Below are 15,607 nucleotides of genomic sequence, written 5' to 3'. Positions count from 1 at the left end.
AGAAAATAGAAGAAAACCCAGATGGGTGTGTGTATATATGTATGTGTAGTGTGACCTAAGTGTAAGTAGAAGTAGCAAGACGTACCTGAAATCTTGCATGTTTATGAGACAGAAAAATAGACACCAGCAATCCTACCATCATTTAAAACAATTACAGGCTTCCGTTTTACACTCACTTGGCAGGACGGTAGTACCTCCCTGGGTGATTGCTGTCTACCAACCTACTACCTAGGATTATTATTATTATTATTATTATTATTATTATTATTATTAGGAAAATAACGAAACAACTCCCAGGAAACGAGAGGCGATTCAGTGTAATCTGAGAAAGTAAAGACAACTAGGAACTTCCCTCAGGAAAGGAACTTCCTTCTGGAAAGTAACTTCCCTCAGGAAAGGAACTTCCCTCAGGAAAGGAACTTCCCTCAGGAAAGGAACTTCCCTCAGGAAAGGAACTTCCCTCAGAAAAGGAACTTCCCTCGGGAAAGGAACTTCCCTCAGGAAAGGAACTTCCCTCAGAAAAGGAACTTCCCTCGGGAAAGGAACTTCCCTCGGGAAAGGAACTTCCCTCAGGAAAGGAACTTCCCTCAGGAAAGGAACTTCCCTCAGGAAAGGAACTTCCCTCAGGAAAGGAACTTCCCTCAGGAAAGGAACTTCCCTCAGGAAAGGAACTTCCCTCAGGAAAGGAACTTCCCTCAGAAAAGGAACTTCCCTCATGAAAGGAACTTCCCTCAGGAAAGGAACTTCCCTCAGGAAAGGAACTTCCCTCAGGAAAGGAACTTCCCTCAGGAAAGGAACTTCCCTTGGAAACTTCTGTTGGGAATTTTCCTTGTAGTAAGGGAAGTACTTCCAGTATAGTAAGGTACGTGTCTCTGGTGTTACGTTCCTGAGGTGACAGTCTGGACGTAAACACAAGTTTCTGATATATCTTTAAAGTGGTCAACTCTCCCTGGTGACCGAAATAAAGGTGGATTGTGGCTCAGGTGGCAGCGCTCTCGGTTCACAACCAAAGGACTCGGTTTCAGTCCCGGGTAGGTGAAGGCTAAGGGCAAGGTTACTAAGGCTCTATTCACGTAGCTGTCAACAGGCACATAGTTCTTAGCAGAATTATGAGAGTGCAAGCTTATATTTCACACACACACACACACACACACACACACACACACACGGTTTAACAATACTATCATTGCAGAATAAACTAAGCAAGTTATTTCTAACCATAAAACACAACACGGAGGCTTTGTGCCAATTTGTAGCATAAGGGTTTTTCCATGTTTTGTTTTTCCCCCCAGAAGTAAATGACCGAGTGTCGTACAAAAATTTAACCCTCATGTTAAAATATTCTGAACGTTTCGAACATTGTGTTGTGATCTGGTTTATATTTATTCTTAAACAACCCGCATTTGGGAGTCTAATGGCTATATTTTGGCGTTCCTGGGACACTGGCTTTTTTTTTACTCTCTCGCCTTGTGACTTGACAATAGTCCAAGAGGGTTCCTCTGCTCACAAGGGTCCTCTGCTCACAAGGTTCCTCTGCTCACAAGGTTCCTCTGCTTACTAGGTTCCTCTGCTCACAAGGTTCCTCTGCTCACAAGGTTCCTCTGCTCACAAGGTTCCTCTGCTCACTAGGTTCCTCTGCTCACTAGGTTCCTCTGCTCACTAGGTTCCTCTGCTCACTAGGTTCCTCTGCTCACTAGGTTCCTCTGCTCACTAGGTTCCTCTGCTCACAAGGTTCCTCTGCTCACAAGGTTCCTCTGCTCACAAGGTTCCTCTGCTCACAAGGTTCCTCTGCTCACAAGGTTCCTCTGCTCACTAAGTTCCTCTGCTCACAAGGTTCCTCTGCTCACAAGGTTCCTCTGCTCACTAGGTTCCTCTGCTCACAAGGTTCCTCTGCTCACAAGGTTCCTCTGCTCACAAGGTTCCTCTGCTCACTAGGTTCCTCTGCTCACAAGGTTCCTCTGCTCACTAGGTTCCTCTGCTCACTAGGTTCCTCTGCTCACAAGGTTCCTCTGCTCACAAGGTTCCTCTGCTCACTAGGTTCCTCTGCTCACAAGGTTCCTCTGCTCACTAGGTTCCTCTGCTCACAAGGTTCCTCTGCTCACAAGGTTCCTCTGCTCACAAGGTTCCTCTGCTCACAAGGTTCCTCTGCTCACAAGGTTCCTCTGCTCACAAGGTTCCTCTGCTCACTAGGTTCCTCTGCTCACAAGGTTCCTCTGCTCACAAGGTTCCTCTGCTCACAAGGTTCCTCTGCTCACAAGGTTCCTCTGCTCACTAGGTTCCTCTGCTCACTAGGTTCCTCTGCTCACTAGGTTCCTCTGCTCACTAGGTTCCTCTGCTCACAAGGTTCCTCTGCTCACTAGGTTCCTCTGCTCACTAGGTTCCTCTGCTCACTAGGTTCCTCTGCTCACTAGGTTCCTCTGCTCACAAGGTTCCTCTGCTCACTAGGTTCCTCTGCTCACAAGGTTCCTCTGCTCACTAGGTTCCTCTGCTCACTAGGTTCCTCTGCTCACAAGGTTCCTCTGCTCACTAGGTTCCTCTGCTCACAAGGTTCCTCTGCACCTCAACATGACTTTCTTTGTACTTAACAAACCAAAATTGTAATTACACACTGTAACCTTTACGAAGAAATAAATCTTCATCTTTATACTATTCTGAAGGCACCTTCGTATTGAAGGTGCCTTTGTATCGAATGTGTAAGTACCTTTGTATTGAAGGTGTAGGTACATTTGTATCGAAGATGTTGGTACCTTTGTATCGAAGCTTGTTCTATTTAGGCTGGAATATTGCTGCACACTAACAGCACCTTTCAAGGCAGGTGAAATTGCTGACCTAGAAAATGTACAGAGAACCTTCACGGCGCGCATAGCGGAGATAAAACACCTCAATTACTGGGAGCGCTTGAGGTTCCTGAACCTGTATTCCCTGGAACGCAGGCGGGAGAGATACATGATTATATACACCTGGAAAATCCTAGAGGAACTAGTACCGAACTTGCACACGAAAATCAGTCCCTATGAAAGCAAAAGACTTGGCAGACGATGCAACATCCCCCCAATGAAAAGCAGGGGTGTCACTAGCACGTTAAGAGACCATACAATAAGTGTCAGGGGCCCGAGACTGTTCAACTGCCTTCCAGCATACATAAGGGGGGTTACCAATAGACCCCTGGCAGTCTTCAAGCTGGCACTGGACAAGCACCTAAAGTCGGTACCTGACCAGCCGGGCTGTGGCTTGTACGTTGGATTGCGTGCAGCCAGCGGTAACAGCCTGGTTGATCAGGCTCTGATCCACCAGGAGGTCTGGTCACAGACCGGGCCGCGGGGGCGTTGACCCCCGGAACTCTCTCCAGGCAACTCCAGGTAACCCTTGTATCGAAGGTGTGGGTACCTTTGCATCGAAGGTGTGGGTACCTTTGCATCGAAGGTGTGGGTACCTTTGCATCGAAGGTGTGGGTACCTTTGTATCGAATGTGGTGTAAGTACCTTTGTATCAAGTGTAAATACCTTTGTAACGAAGGTGTAGGTACCTCTGAAGTAAAGTTGTAGGTACCTTTGTATCGAAGGCGTGAGTACCTTTGTATTGAAGGTGTAGGTATCTTTATATCGAAGGCGTGGGGTACCTTAGTATCGAAGATGCAAATACCTTTGTATTGAAGCCGTAGGTACCTTTGTGTTCGAAGACCATGAGGCCTGATCACAGACCGGGCCGCGGGGGCGTTGATTCCCGAAACCCTCTCCAGGTATACTCCAGGTATACTCCAGGTATATTCCAGGTATATTCCAGGTATACTCCAGGTATACCTTTCTGTTCAGAGTGTAGGTACCAAGTGAACCTTTTTCCTGGTAGCAAGCCGTAAGAGATACCTATTTACTGAATAGGGACAGCAGGTGTCAGGGCAGCAGGTATCAGGGAACTTACGTATAAGACTCAGGTCTCCACAGAGTCGAACCCAGGACCTTTCGGTTGTTCGCCGAGCCTTCTGACCACAAAGTTAAAGAATGTAATTTCTGCAACATTGCAAGCTCCTGAAGATGTAATGATTGCAACACGAAAGGCCTAGAACTATTATTACACCAATATATATCAAACTGAATGGTAGGGATTTAGATTTGATGAAAGGACATGAAAGGTAGATTTAGTTCCCTGGATCATGAGTCCCTCACTGGCATCATGGCACCCCATCCCCCATGATGGTAATGCTGCCATGTAGAAGGAAAATGTCGTCCTGTTGTATCTTTTGCTCAAATCATAACCCGGTCAGTGGTTAGAAAACCCTCTGGCATTCCCCTGTCGTACTTGTGATACAGCAGCCTCCAGGTTTCCGCCCTTTTAAAGAACATATGTTTACATAATGTCCTGGCTGGTTAATGGGGTTTTGAAAGCTTATCAACTACACGAGGGTCATTAAGGCTGCACATCACCTGTACACCACCAGTTTAGAATACTTTAATAGGTAAAACAGTAATTAATATAAACTCTATGTGTATATATGCTGAGAGGTCGATACCTCTTGGTGTATATACATTAAAATAGACACCTCTGCGTGTATATATACTCTGAGTGTCCTGGTATTTAGGAGTGACCGTACCTGAGTATGGACGGGTGGCAGTGGTTCGGTTGCTGTGCGTTTAGCGTTGGTGTCTGATGTTACACACACACCCAGCTCCGACAGTGTCATTCTTGGCCTTCAGGCCTCCCTCCCTCTCACCACACATACATCACACCCTCACCACACCTAGCACACCCTCACCACACCTAGCGTGAGCACCTAGGTGGCCGAGGGCACCCGGAGCAGCACATAGCGAGGCACGTCACACCACAGCACTCTATTGATCACTGGGGGACCAGACCAGTGCGCGACACCAGCGCTCACATCTGTGTGGCAACCCAGCCCATCTGGGCACACCTCCAGTGCCATCAACACCACTGCCAACACTGATGACACCACCACCATAACTCTTCCTCCTGTAGCTACAAATAGGTCATCGTAAATTAGGTAATCTCGTAAAATAGGTAATCACATGTGCACAACTCTAACGCCCTCACCCTCCCTCCCACTGACAACACTCAGCACAGGACATCAGGGTATATATGCCTAAAAGTATATATCTCTGTGTATAAACAATGAGAGGTGTATATCTCAGTGTATATGCACAGAGTGTACATTAATCTCTATTTTGGGTATTAAAGTATTATTTACTGGTGGTGAACAAGTGACATGCAGCCTTAATGACCATAGTGTAGTAAATAGACTTATAACCACATTAGCCAACACAACAATATCTTCAACCTCAGTGGCTAAGATCTCTTGATCTGAGGTTTCATAGCTACTTTCCCCTTCCTCGGATCAAACATAATCACCTCTCATTCCCCTAAGACTGTTTAACATTTCACGGATTTACCATTGCCTTATAAAGGCGCTAAAGCCGTAGGGGGTCACATAGCGCCTGTAGAGTGGGAGTCATTGGAATTCGACTCAGATAAGAAATCCAATTCCTTGCATTAAGAGCCTCTCACCAGCATCAAGGTAAAATAATACCATTCTATATTGGTATTAAAAGTGACAAAATGGCATCAGTATACTCCATTAAATATAACAATCCTCTAATAAGTAGGAAAAACGACTGTTGAAAATTTGTAAGTGATCATAGGAGTCTGTCTACCTATCACATAGAAGCAAATTTTGGGAATGGCCTGTATCGCATTGTGCGTGGGTCACCCAGGCATGCAAATTAGCTTCATGAATAATGCCATACTACTATATAGAGAGCTCCTTGTTATGCAGAGTATTTAGGGCAGGTCAATTTTGTCCCAGGATGCAACCCACACCAGTCCACTAACACCCAGGTACCTATTTTACTGATAGGTGAACATGGACAGCAGGTGCCTTAAGGAAACACGTCCTAATGTAAATATAAATGAGGGTGTTTTGGGGGTCAACGCCCCCGCAGCCCGGTCTGTGACCAGGCCTTGTGGTGGATCAGGGTCTGATCAACCATGCTGTTACTGCTGGCCACACGTAAACCGACGTACGAACCACAGCTCGACTGGTCAGATACTGACTTTAGGTGCCTGTACAGTGCCTTCTTGAAGACAGTCAGGGGTCTATTGGTAATCCCCCTTATGTATGCTGGGAGGCAGTTGTATTCAATAAAATTGTCAAGTATGCACTTATACCAGCCATTATCAGGGAGTCTTGCATTGAGGGAACCACACAAGTGGTCATGATTTGAAGCAGGTGTTCTAACTCGACTGTTAACCCACTCAGCTCACACACTGAGGTGGTTCGATCCCTGGTTCGGGTGGAAACATTAGAACGTGTCCATGTTCACCTAGCAGTAAAATAGGTACCTGGGTGTTGGTAGACTGGTATGGGATGCATCCTGGAACAAAACTGCAGTAATTTGCAGGAAATGTTCTGTATAACAAGCGGCTTTCTGTATAATGGTATGTCACTGGAGCATACCTGGAGTATACCTGGAAAGAGTTCCAGGGGTCAACGCCCCCGCGGCCCGGTCTATGACCAGGCCTCATGGTGGATCAGGGCCTGATCAACCAGGCTGTTACTGCTGGCCGCACGTCATCCAACGTACGAACCACAACCCGGCTGGTCAGGTACTAACTTTAGTTGCCTGTCCAGTTCCTGCTTGAAGACAGCCAGGGGTCTATTGGTAATCTCCCTGATGTATGCTGGAAGGCAGTTGAACGGTCTTGGGCCCCTGACACTTATTGTGTTGTCTCTTATCGTGCTAGTGGCACCCCTGCTTTTCACAGGGAGGAATGTTGCATCGTCTGCCAAGTCTTTTGCTTTCGTAGGGATTGATTTTCGTGTGCAAGTTTGGTATTAATCCCTTTAGGAGTTTCCAACACTATATAATCATGTATCTGTCCCTCCTGCGTTCTAGGGAGTACAGGTTTAGGAACTTCAAGCATTCCCAGTAACTGAGGTGTTTTATCTCCGTTATGCGCGCCGTGAAGGTTCTCTGTACATTTTCTAGGTCTGCAATTTCACCTGCCTTGAAAAGTGCTGTTAGTGTGCAGCAATATTCCAGCCTAGATAGAACAAGCAACCTGAAGAGTGACATCATGGGCTTGGTATCCCTGGTTCTGAAGGTTCTCATTATCCATTCTGTCATTTTTCTAGCAGATGCGATTGATACAATGTTATGGTCCTTGAAGGTGAGATCCTCTGACATAATCACTCCCAGGTCTTTGACATTAGTTTTTCGCTCTATTGTGTGGTTGGAATTTGTTTTATGCTTCGATGAAGTTTTCCATATCGGAGTAATTTAAATTTCTCATCATTGACTTTCATATTGTTTTCTGAAGCCCATTTAAAGATTTGGTTGATGTCCGCCTGAAGTCTTGCAGTGTCTGCAATGGAAGACACTGTCATGCGAATTCGGGTGTCATCTGCAAAGGGAGACACGGTGCTGTGGCTGACATCCTTGTCTATGTCAGATATGAGGATGAGGAACAGAATGGGAGCAAGTACTGTGCCTTGTGGAACAGAACTTCTAGTTATAGCTGCCTCAGACTTTACTCTGTTGACTATTACTCTTTATGTTCTATTTGTTAGAAATTATAGATCCATCTACCAACTTTTCCAGTTATTCCTTTATCAAGCATTTGGTGTGCTATTACACCATGGTCAAACTTGTCAAAGGCTTTTGCAAAATCTGTGTACATTACATCTGCATTCTGTTTGTCTTCGTGAGCATGATGTCAGCTAGTACTATATACCTTGTACATGTACTTGTAGAAATAAAGATATTATTATTATTATTATTATTATTATTATTATTATTATTATTATTATTATTAAGCCGGTCAGAGGAGCCATTCCCCATTTATGGCAGAGATTCCAAGTTTTTTAGCTATTTTACTAAGCAGCACACAAACCAAACTTAATAAGTACTATCCTGGACCTAAGATACGTCAGCCATGGAATTCTGAAGATGTTCAGAAGACGTAAACTGGAATTTATTTAAGAGTGACTTAACGAGAATAAAAATTCCACCCTGTTTTACATATAAAACAGTCAATCCTTCACTTATTCTCTTTCATTCTCCGCCGTCGTCGAACTGGCAACTTTTGTGAATGTTTGAAGCTCAGCTGCTGAGGATTGTGGAGGTTATCTCAGCTGTTCCAGGATGCTGAGATGAGTTAATTAACCCTGGCCATAGGGCACGGGAACATGCCAAGTGTTCCAGGGATCTGGGTCTCATAAATAATAATAATAATAATAATAATAATAATAATAATAATAATAATTAATAATAATAATAATTCCTACCAGTACATGATACAACTATTACAGACCATAGCTGACGTCACTGACATACTATATACAAAGCCTCTGGTTATGCAGAATATTTCAGGCAAATTACGTTAATCTTGTCCGCCAGGATGCGACCCACATCGGTCGATTAACACCCAGGTACCTAAGTACTGCTAGGTGAACATGGACAGCAGGTGTCATAAGGAAACATAAAGATGGAGAACTAGACACATGTGCAACATCAGGGTATCTTTATTTGTAGACGTTTCGCCATCCAGTGACTATCAATACAATACAAGGACATAATGGGAAGAATGAAGATCTATATTCAAAAGATGAGGTAGTCAGTCCCTCAGGCAGGTTAGGTTAGATAAGATTCGTCAGGAAACAGGACAAGTGTTCCCTGACGCGGGTCTTAGTCATACGATGACCCGCAGCTGGAGCTTTTGGCCTTCTGATCGAAGCCTTCCCCTGGCTTACTGGTCCACCTCTTTAAATATCATGGTTATGATTATAACCAATAGTACTTAAAAAAAGCACAGATAGAAGGACTGTCGTTTATATACATTTCACCCATGCCGGGGATCAATCCCGGACCCTCAGTGTGTGAGCTGGGAGCGCTATCAACTAAGCCACGAGTGCCCCATTGAAAAGTTGAAGCCTACCGAATGAGTCGTTCTCGAGTTATGAGCGAAAACAAGACAAAAAGTGGGACGAAATAAATGGAAATAGCTTATAAGGTCTGTTTCTGGGGATACCAAATAATACCGAATATATATAATTCACTTCTACATTCAAATTCAAATTTTTATTTCTTTTTATGCAGTGCAAAGATAATATAATTTACATGTAATAAAATATTGTTAGCTACAAAAAGCCAATTATACAAAAATAAATACATTTTTTTATTTCCTCGCAAAGGTTACAATACGTTTTATTATATGTTAGAAAGAGATAAGATTTTGTTGGGGGTTTTAATCCCGGAGGGTTAGTCCCTTGATGCCATCCACACCACTTCACTAACACTAACACACTTGCTTGCTAAATGAACGGGACAACAGGTGTTAGGAAACACGCCCAATGTTTCTACCGTTGCAGCGAATCGAACCACGAATCCTCAGTGTGTGCAGCGAGAGTACTGCCTACCAGGCCACGAGCCACCGTAAGTACAAAGTACAAATAAAGCCACTTACATATCTGAACATTTCTCCACATTGATGTCATTTCCAGTAGCAGCTACCAGGCTCTCGCATGTCCTCCAATGATGGAATCCTTACTGTCCACGAGCTGTATTATCTTCCCTTGTGAGTGTAATAATGGGTGTCTTGATAATCACCAGGAGCTGGAATGTTATAGGGTTCAATACGGCTTGCACCGTGGGAGGCCCTTAACAACCAATATCCCTGATGCCAGAAATGTCTCCATAAGGTCTCAATAATAATTCTCAGATGTTTCGCATTTGTCTTATTCATCAAACTTCTAGTATTATTTAACACTATTCTCATTATAAATCCTACTAACAACAACAGAAGGCGGAGGAGGAGGGAAAGAAGAAGAAGAATTAAACGTAGACGAATGATTCAGAGAACCGACAAGTTGATAAATTAGACACATGTGCAACATTTGGGTATTTTTAATGAGGAAACGTTTCGCTCCGCAATGGCTTCATCAAAGATTGATGGACTGATCACATTGATTCAAGTCTGAGGGACTGATTACCTCAAATTCCTCCTGTTCTTCACCTTTCTCTTTTGTATGGACTGATGAAGCCGCTGTGTGGCGAAACGTTTCCTCATTAAAGATACCCAAATGTTGCACATGTGTCTAATTTATCAAGAAGAAGTAGAAAGAAAGGGAGACTACTGTCTTGACCTTTGTGGAGTTCGGACGTCTCGCTCTGCACCTGCCCTGAGCAATGGTGACGAATTTTCCTTGTTTTTTACCCTTGGGACTCTTGTCCTTATCATATACAACCTACTTAGCAATTTGCATCGGCCTCCATACATTAGTTTCATCAGATCAGAGGTATGTAATACCATCAAGTTGATGGACAACATGTGTAATATCTGGTTATCTCAGTAGAGATACCCAGGTGTTGTAAATGGATTTAATTGATTTTACACCAACTTCCCTTTCAGGTGGGGAGGGTATGGGGAGCATTTAAGCATCTGCCTCTGTCTGGGTTTTGACAAGCTTGGGGAGGTCCGATTGACCTGACGGGGAACAATTATTTTTGTTTTCTGTTATCAGAGGAACCCTTATTTTATTTTAGTTAGATGCACCGCCTTAGTGGTTAGTTTATTGAGCTGTAGCGCAAAAAAGTGGATTACAGAGACAACAATGGGTCTTTAGCAAAACCTACTTAGCATTATTACATCGCAAAAAATTATAATCATTAAACGTTATAATTCTTTCACATAGCGTCGATTGATAGCTTCCTTAACTTACAATGAGAAACCGGGCCATCGTTTCCCAGCAGGGGTGAAACATTGAACACGTTTCCTTACACCTGCTGCCTCTGTTCACCAGCAGTAAGTAGGTGCCTGGGTTTTAGTCGACTGCCATGGGTCGCATCCTGGGAAAGAAGATTAACAAACTCCAATTGATGATGCATGGATTGTGTTGCGTTAGCTTTATGTAACTACTTACTTACTACTACTACTACTACTACTACTACTACTACTACTACTACTACTACTACTACTACTACTACTACTACTACTACTACTATTACTACTATTACTACTACTACTACTATTACTACTACTACTACTACTACTAATAATAATAATAATAATAATTATGATCTTCATCTCTACAAATACTCGTACGACGTATACTGGCCTAGATATATTAATATATAGAAAGCCCCTTGTTATGCAGAGCATTTCGGACAAATTAGGTCAGTTTTGTCCCCAGGATGCGACCCACACCAGTCAACTAACACTCTGTTCACATATTTTGTTGATAGGCGAACATGAACATCAGGTGTTTTAAGGAAACCCGTCCTAATGTTTCCACCCGTACCAGGGATCGACCCACGACCTCAGTCGAGCTATGGGACACCTAACGACAAGTTAAGATTTATTTGCTAACTGCAGGACTTCTGCGTCAGCCTTCATTGACTGTGGACGTCTCTCTCTAGCCTGAGTATCAGTAATAAATTTTCCCCGTTCTCTCTAAAATGGGTACCTGGGTGTTAGTCGACTGGACACTTGTCACAGACCGGGCCGCGGGGGCGTTGACTCGAACTCTCTCCAGGTAATCAAGGGGCACCTGTCATCCGCTCAATTTCAGTTTTTTAGTTAGTTTAATATCTTTATTATGCACCCTATACCCATCCTGTGGGTGATAGTCACCCCATACCCATCGTGTGGGTGGTATTCAAAAGATTACAGAGGTACATAATGGATCCAGGGACTGGACCCCAATTTCAGCCATTCCATTTTTCATCTCTGCGGCTAATTCTTTAACGGTTTTGGTGGAACGCCGGTTACTAAACTTAGGTGAAGTGTGGGTGTCTGACTCTAATGGTGCTTGGCAACGTGGGTCACATGATGTATCTGGGAATTTCTAGTTTCTTATTCTATTTACAAAGGAACTCCTACCCAGCTTTGGGTAATATATATTTTCCGCAAGGACCCCAATGGAAATCAACTAAATGCAAATTAAGTGATCAGGCATATGGTCACTGTCTTGAACACTATGTGCTTAATTGTGCATTTATTGAGGAATACAGAGACAGGCAGTATAATAACCAATGTGACAGGTCAAGATATCTTATTAATGAAAATAAGATACCATATATACTAAGCAAATTTCCTAAATTTGCTTGTAACAGATAACCGAACTGTAGATGTATATATATATATATATATATATATATATATATATATATATATATATATATATATATATATATAGATAGATAGATAGATAGATAGATAGATAGATAGATAGATATAACCCCATATGTACACCTGTTAACCCTTTTGGGGCCTAGTTCCTAGGCCTTTTGTGTATCCATATGCTCTTGCGCTACCGTCCACAGGATGGATATGGACTATGCAGTACACAATAAACTAGCCACTTCAGTGGCAAAATCTAAAATCTAAATCTGGGGTCATCCTAGATAATCTACACATATGCTGCTATATATGATGATTTAAGTAACTGTATTTATGTGTACCTGTACCTGAATAAGCTTACTTAGAGTGATTTCTTATATAGCTAACATTCTTGTACCTGTTATTGTAAGCTGATCCTCTTAAATGTTAATGTAAATAACTAGTTGTACCTTATTCCTAGCATATCTCCTTTCATTGTTACCGATTTTCACATAGTTGAGTTACTTAGCTGTTCTAACTGTTAAGGTTCATATAATAAAATATTACAAGGGTCCCAATGGAAATAAGCCGCTTTGTCTGATTTTTTTTTCAAATTCAAATTCAAAGTTTATTCTCTATAAAGATTACAATGTTGAATTTACAGAATTTGGTTGTTGTGTGGTTTACATGTAGTTAAATAATGATTACAGAGTGTACCACTAGAACTCCTAGCATGGCTAGGCATTTCGGGCAGACTTAGTTTAATTCTTTATTTTAAAATATTGCAAATTATGAGGTAAGTTGGTATTATGGCTAAGTGACTAAATACTAGTTTGTGAGTTTAGCAATGTGAATGCTTTTGTTTTGGCACAGTACATAGTTTCAGTGACTCAAGAAATCGTAATGACACGATTGCAAACAAACCATACCCCCGGCCGGGATTGAACCCGCGGTCATAGAGTCTCAAAACTCCAGACCGTCGTGTTAGCCACTAGACCAGCTAGCCACAATAAGATTCATCCAACTAGGTATATTTCTACACCATAGGAAGGTTAGCACAGGCACCTCTGTGACCACAAATGCAAGTTTTTACAGACGAATCTCCAGCTAGCGTGGCCGTGACGAACTCTAGCTCAAGTCCCTTCACTGCCGTCAACATGACTCAAGAAATCGTAATGACACGATTGCAAATAAACCATACCCCCGGCCGGGATTGAACCCACGGTCATAGAGTCTCAAAACTCCAGCCCGTCGCGTTAGCCACTAGACCAGCTAGTTTCAGTATTGGAGTATCATAGGATTTTGGGGGTTAACCTGGGCAATTTATACATATTACTATGTATGATAATTTGTGTAACTGTATTTATGTACCTGTACCTTAGCATGAACTCTGCTCCAGGCCCAGACTCATGGAACTCCGTGTTCATCAAGAACTGCAAGAAGCCCCTATCACGTGCTCTTAACATCCTATGGAGAGAGAGCATGGACACAGGGGTCGTCCCACAGTTACTTAAAACAACAGACATAGCCCCACTCCACAAAGGTGGCAGTAAAGCAATAACAAAGAACTACAGACCGATAGCGCTAACATCCCATATAAAAATCTTTGTAAGGGTTCTAAGAAGCAATATCACCACCCATCTAGATACCCATCAGTTACACAACCCAGGGCAGCATGGGTTTAGAGCAGGTCGCTCCTGTCTATCCCAACAACTGGACCACTACGACAAGGTCCTGGATGCTCATGAAGACAAACAGAATGCAGATGTAATGTACACAGATTTTGCAAAAGCCTTTGACAAGTGTGACCATGGTGTAATAGCGCACCAAATGCTTGATAAAGGAATAACTGGAAAAGTTGGTAGATGGATCTATAATTTCTAACAAATAGAACATAAAGAGTAATAGTCAACAGAGTAAAGTCTGAGGCGGCTATAGCGAGAAGTTCTGTTCCACAAGGCACAGTACTCGCTCCCATTCTGTTCCTCATCCTCATATCTGACATAGACAGGGATGTCAGCCACAGCACCGTGTCTCCCTTTGCAGATGACACCCGAATTTGCATGACAGTGTCTTCCATTGCAGACACTGCAAGACTTCAGGCGGACATCAACCAAATCTTTAAATGGGTTGCAGAAAACAATATGAAGTTCAATGATGAGAAATTTCAATTACACCGATATGGAAAACGTGAGGAAATTAAAACTACATCGGAGTATTAAACAAATTCCAATCCCACAATAGAACGAAAAACTGCCAAAGACCTGGGAGTGATCATGTCAGAGGATCTCACCTTCAAGGACCATAACACTATATCAATCGCATCTGCTAGAAAAATGACAGGATGGATAATGAGAACCTTCAGAACCAGGGATGCCAAGCCTATGATGACACTCTTCAGGTCGCTTGTTCTGTCTAGGCTGGAATATTGCTGCACACTAACAGCACCTTTCAAGGCAGGTGAAATTGCTGACCTAGAAAATGTACAGAGAACCTTCACGGCACACCTAACTGAGATAAAACACCTCAATTCCTGGGAATACTTGAAGTTCTTCCACCTGTACTCCCTAGAACGCAGGAGGGAGAGATACATGATTATATACACCTGGAAAATCCTAGAGGGATTAGTACCAAACTTGCACACGAAAATCAGTCCCTATCAAAGCAAAAGTCTCGGCAGACGATGCAACATCCCCCCAATGAAAAGCAGGGATGCCACTAGCACGATAAGAGACAACACAATAAGTGTCAGGGGCCTAGGACTGTTCAACTGCCCCCCAGCATACATAAGGGGGATTACCAATAGACCCCTGGCTGTCTTCAAGCAGGCACTAGACAAGCACTTAAAGCCAGTACCTGACCAGCCAGGTTGTGGTTTGTACGTTGGATTGCGTGCGGTTAGCAGTAACAGCCTGGTTGATCAGGCCCTGATCCACCATGAGGCCTGGCCACAGACCGGGCCGCGGGGGCATTGACCCCTGGAACTCTCTCCAGGTATACTCCAGACATACCTTAGCTCGAGTGGTAATACACTCAGCTCACACAATGATGTCCACGGTCGATCCCCGGTACGGGTGGAAACATTAGGACATGTTTCCTTAAGACACCTGCTGTCCATGTTCACCTAGCAGTAAAATAGGTACCTGGGTGTTATGGACTGGTGTGGGTCGCATCCTGGGACAAAACTGACCTAATTTTCCCGACATGCTCTCCATAACAAGTGGCTTTCTGTATAGTAGTATGTCACTGATGTCAGCTAGGACTGTATACCTTGTACATGTACTTGTAGAAATAAAGATATTATTATTATTATTATTTTTATTATTATTATTATTATTATTATTATTATTATTATTATTATTATGATCATCATGACCATCACCATCATCATGATCATCATTATCATCATCATGATCATCAACATCACCATCATCATCACCATCATCACCATCATCACTATCATCACTATCATCATCATCACTATCATCATCACTATCAT

At 43.0% G+C, this 15,607-nt stretch overlaps 1 protein-coding gene across 4 annotated transcripts in view; it reads right to left on the bottom strand.

The window, feature by feature from the left end:
- The window catches only part of LOC128700530 (E3 ubiquitin-protein ligase MARCHF8), a 158,701-nt gene extending 153,772 nt beyond the window's left edge, over positions 1 to 4,929 (bottom strand). Inside the window, exon 1 of one of the 4 annotated variants that reach the window (XM_070098947.1) lies at positions 4,589 to 4,929. In XM_070098947.1, coding sequence (XP_069955048.1) covers positions 4,589 to 4,678 — 90 coding nt within the window. In that variant the 5' untranslated portion in view covers positions 4,679 to 4,929. The remainder of the gene's footprint in view (positions 1 to 4,588) is intronic. The other 3 variants (XM_053793783.2, XM_053793782.2, XM_070098948.1) reach the window with 3 other exon arrangements.
- Between the last annotated feature and the right edge of the window lie 10,678 nt (positions 4,930 to 15,607).

This window comes from Cherax quadricarinatus, chromosome 65 (genome assembly GCF_038502225.1).
Source record: "Cherax quadricarinatus isolate ZL_2023a chromosome 65, ASM3850222v1, whole genome shotgun sequence".
NCBI lineage: Eukaryota > Metazoa > Arthropoda > Malacostraca > Decapoda > Parastacidae > Cherax > Cherax quadricarinatus.
Note: the sequence above shows the minus strand (reverse complement) of the source record. Positions and strands in the feature narration are given on the sequence as shown.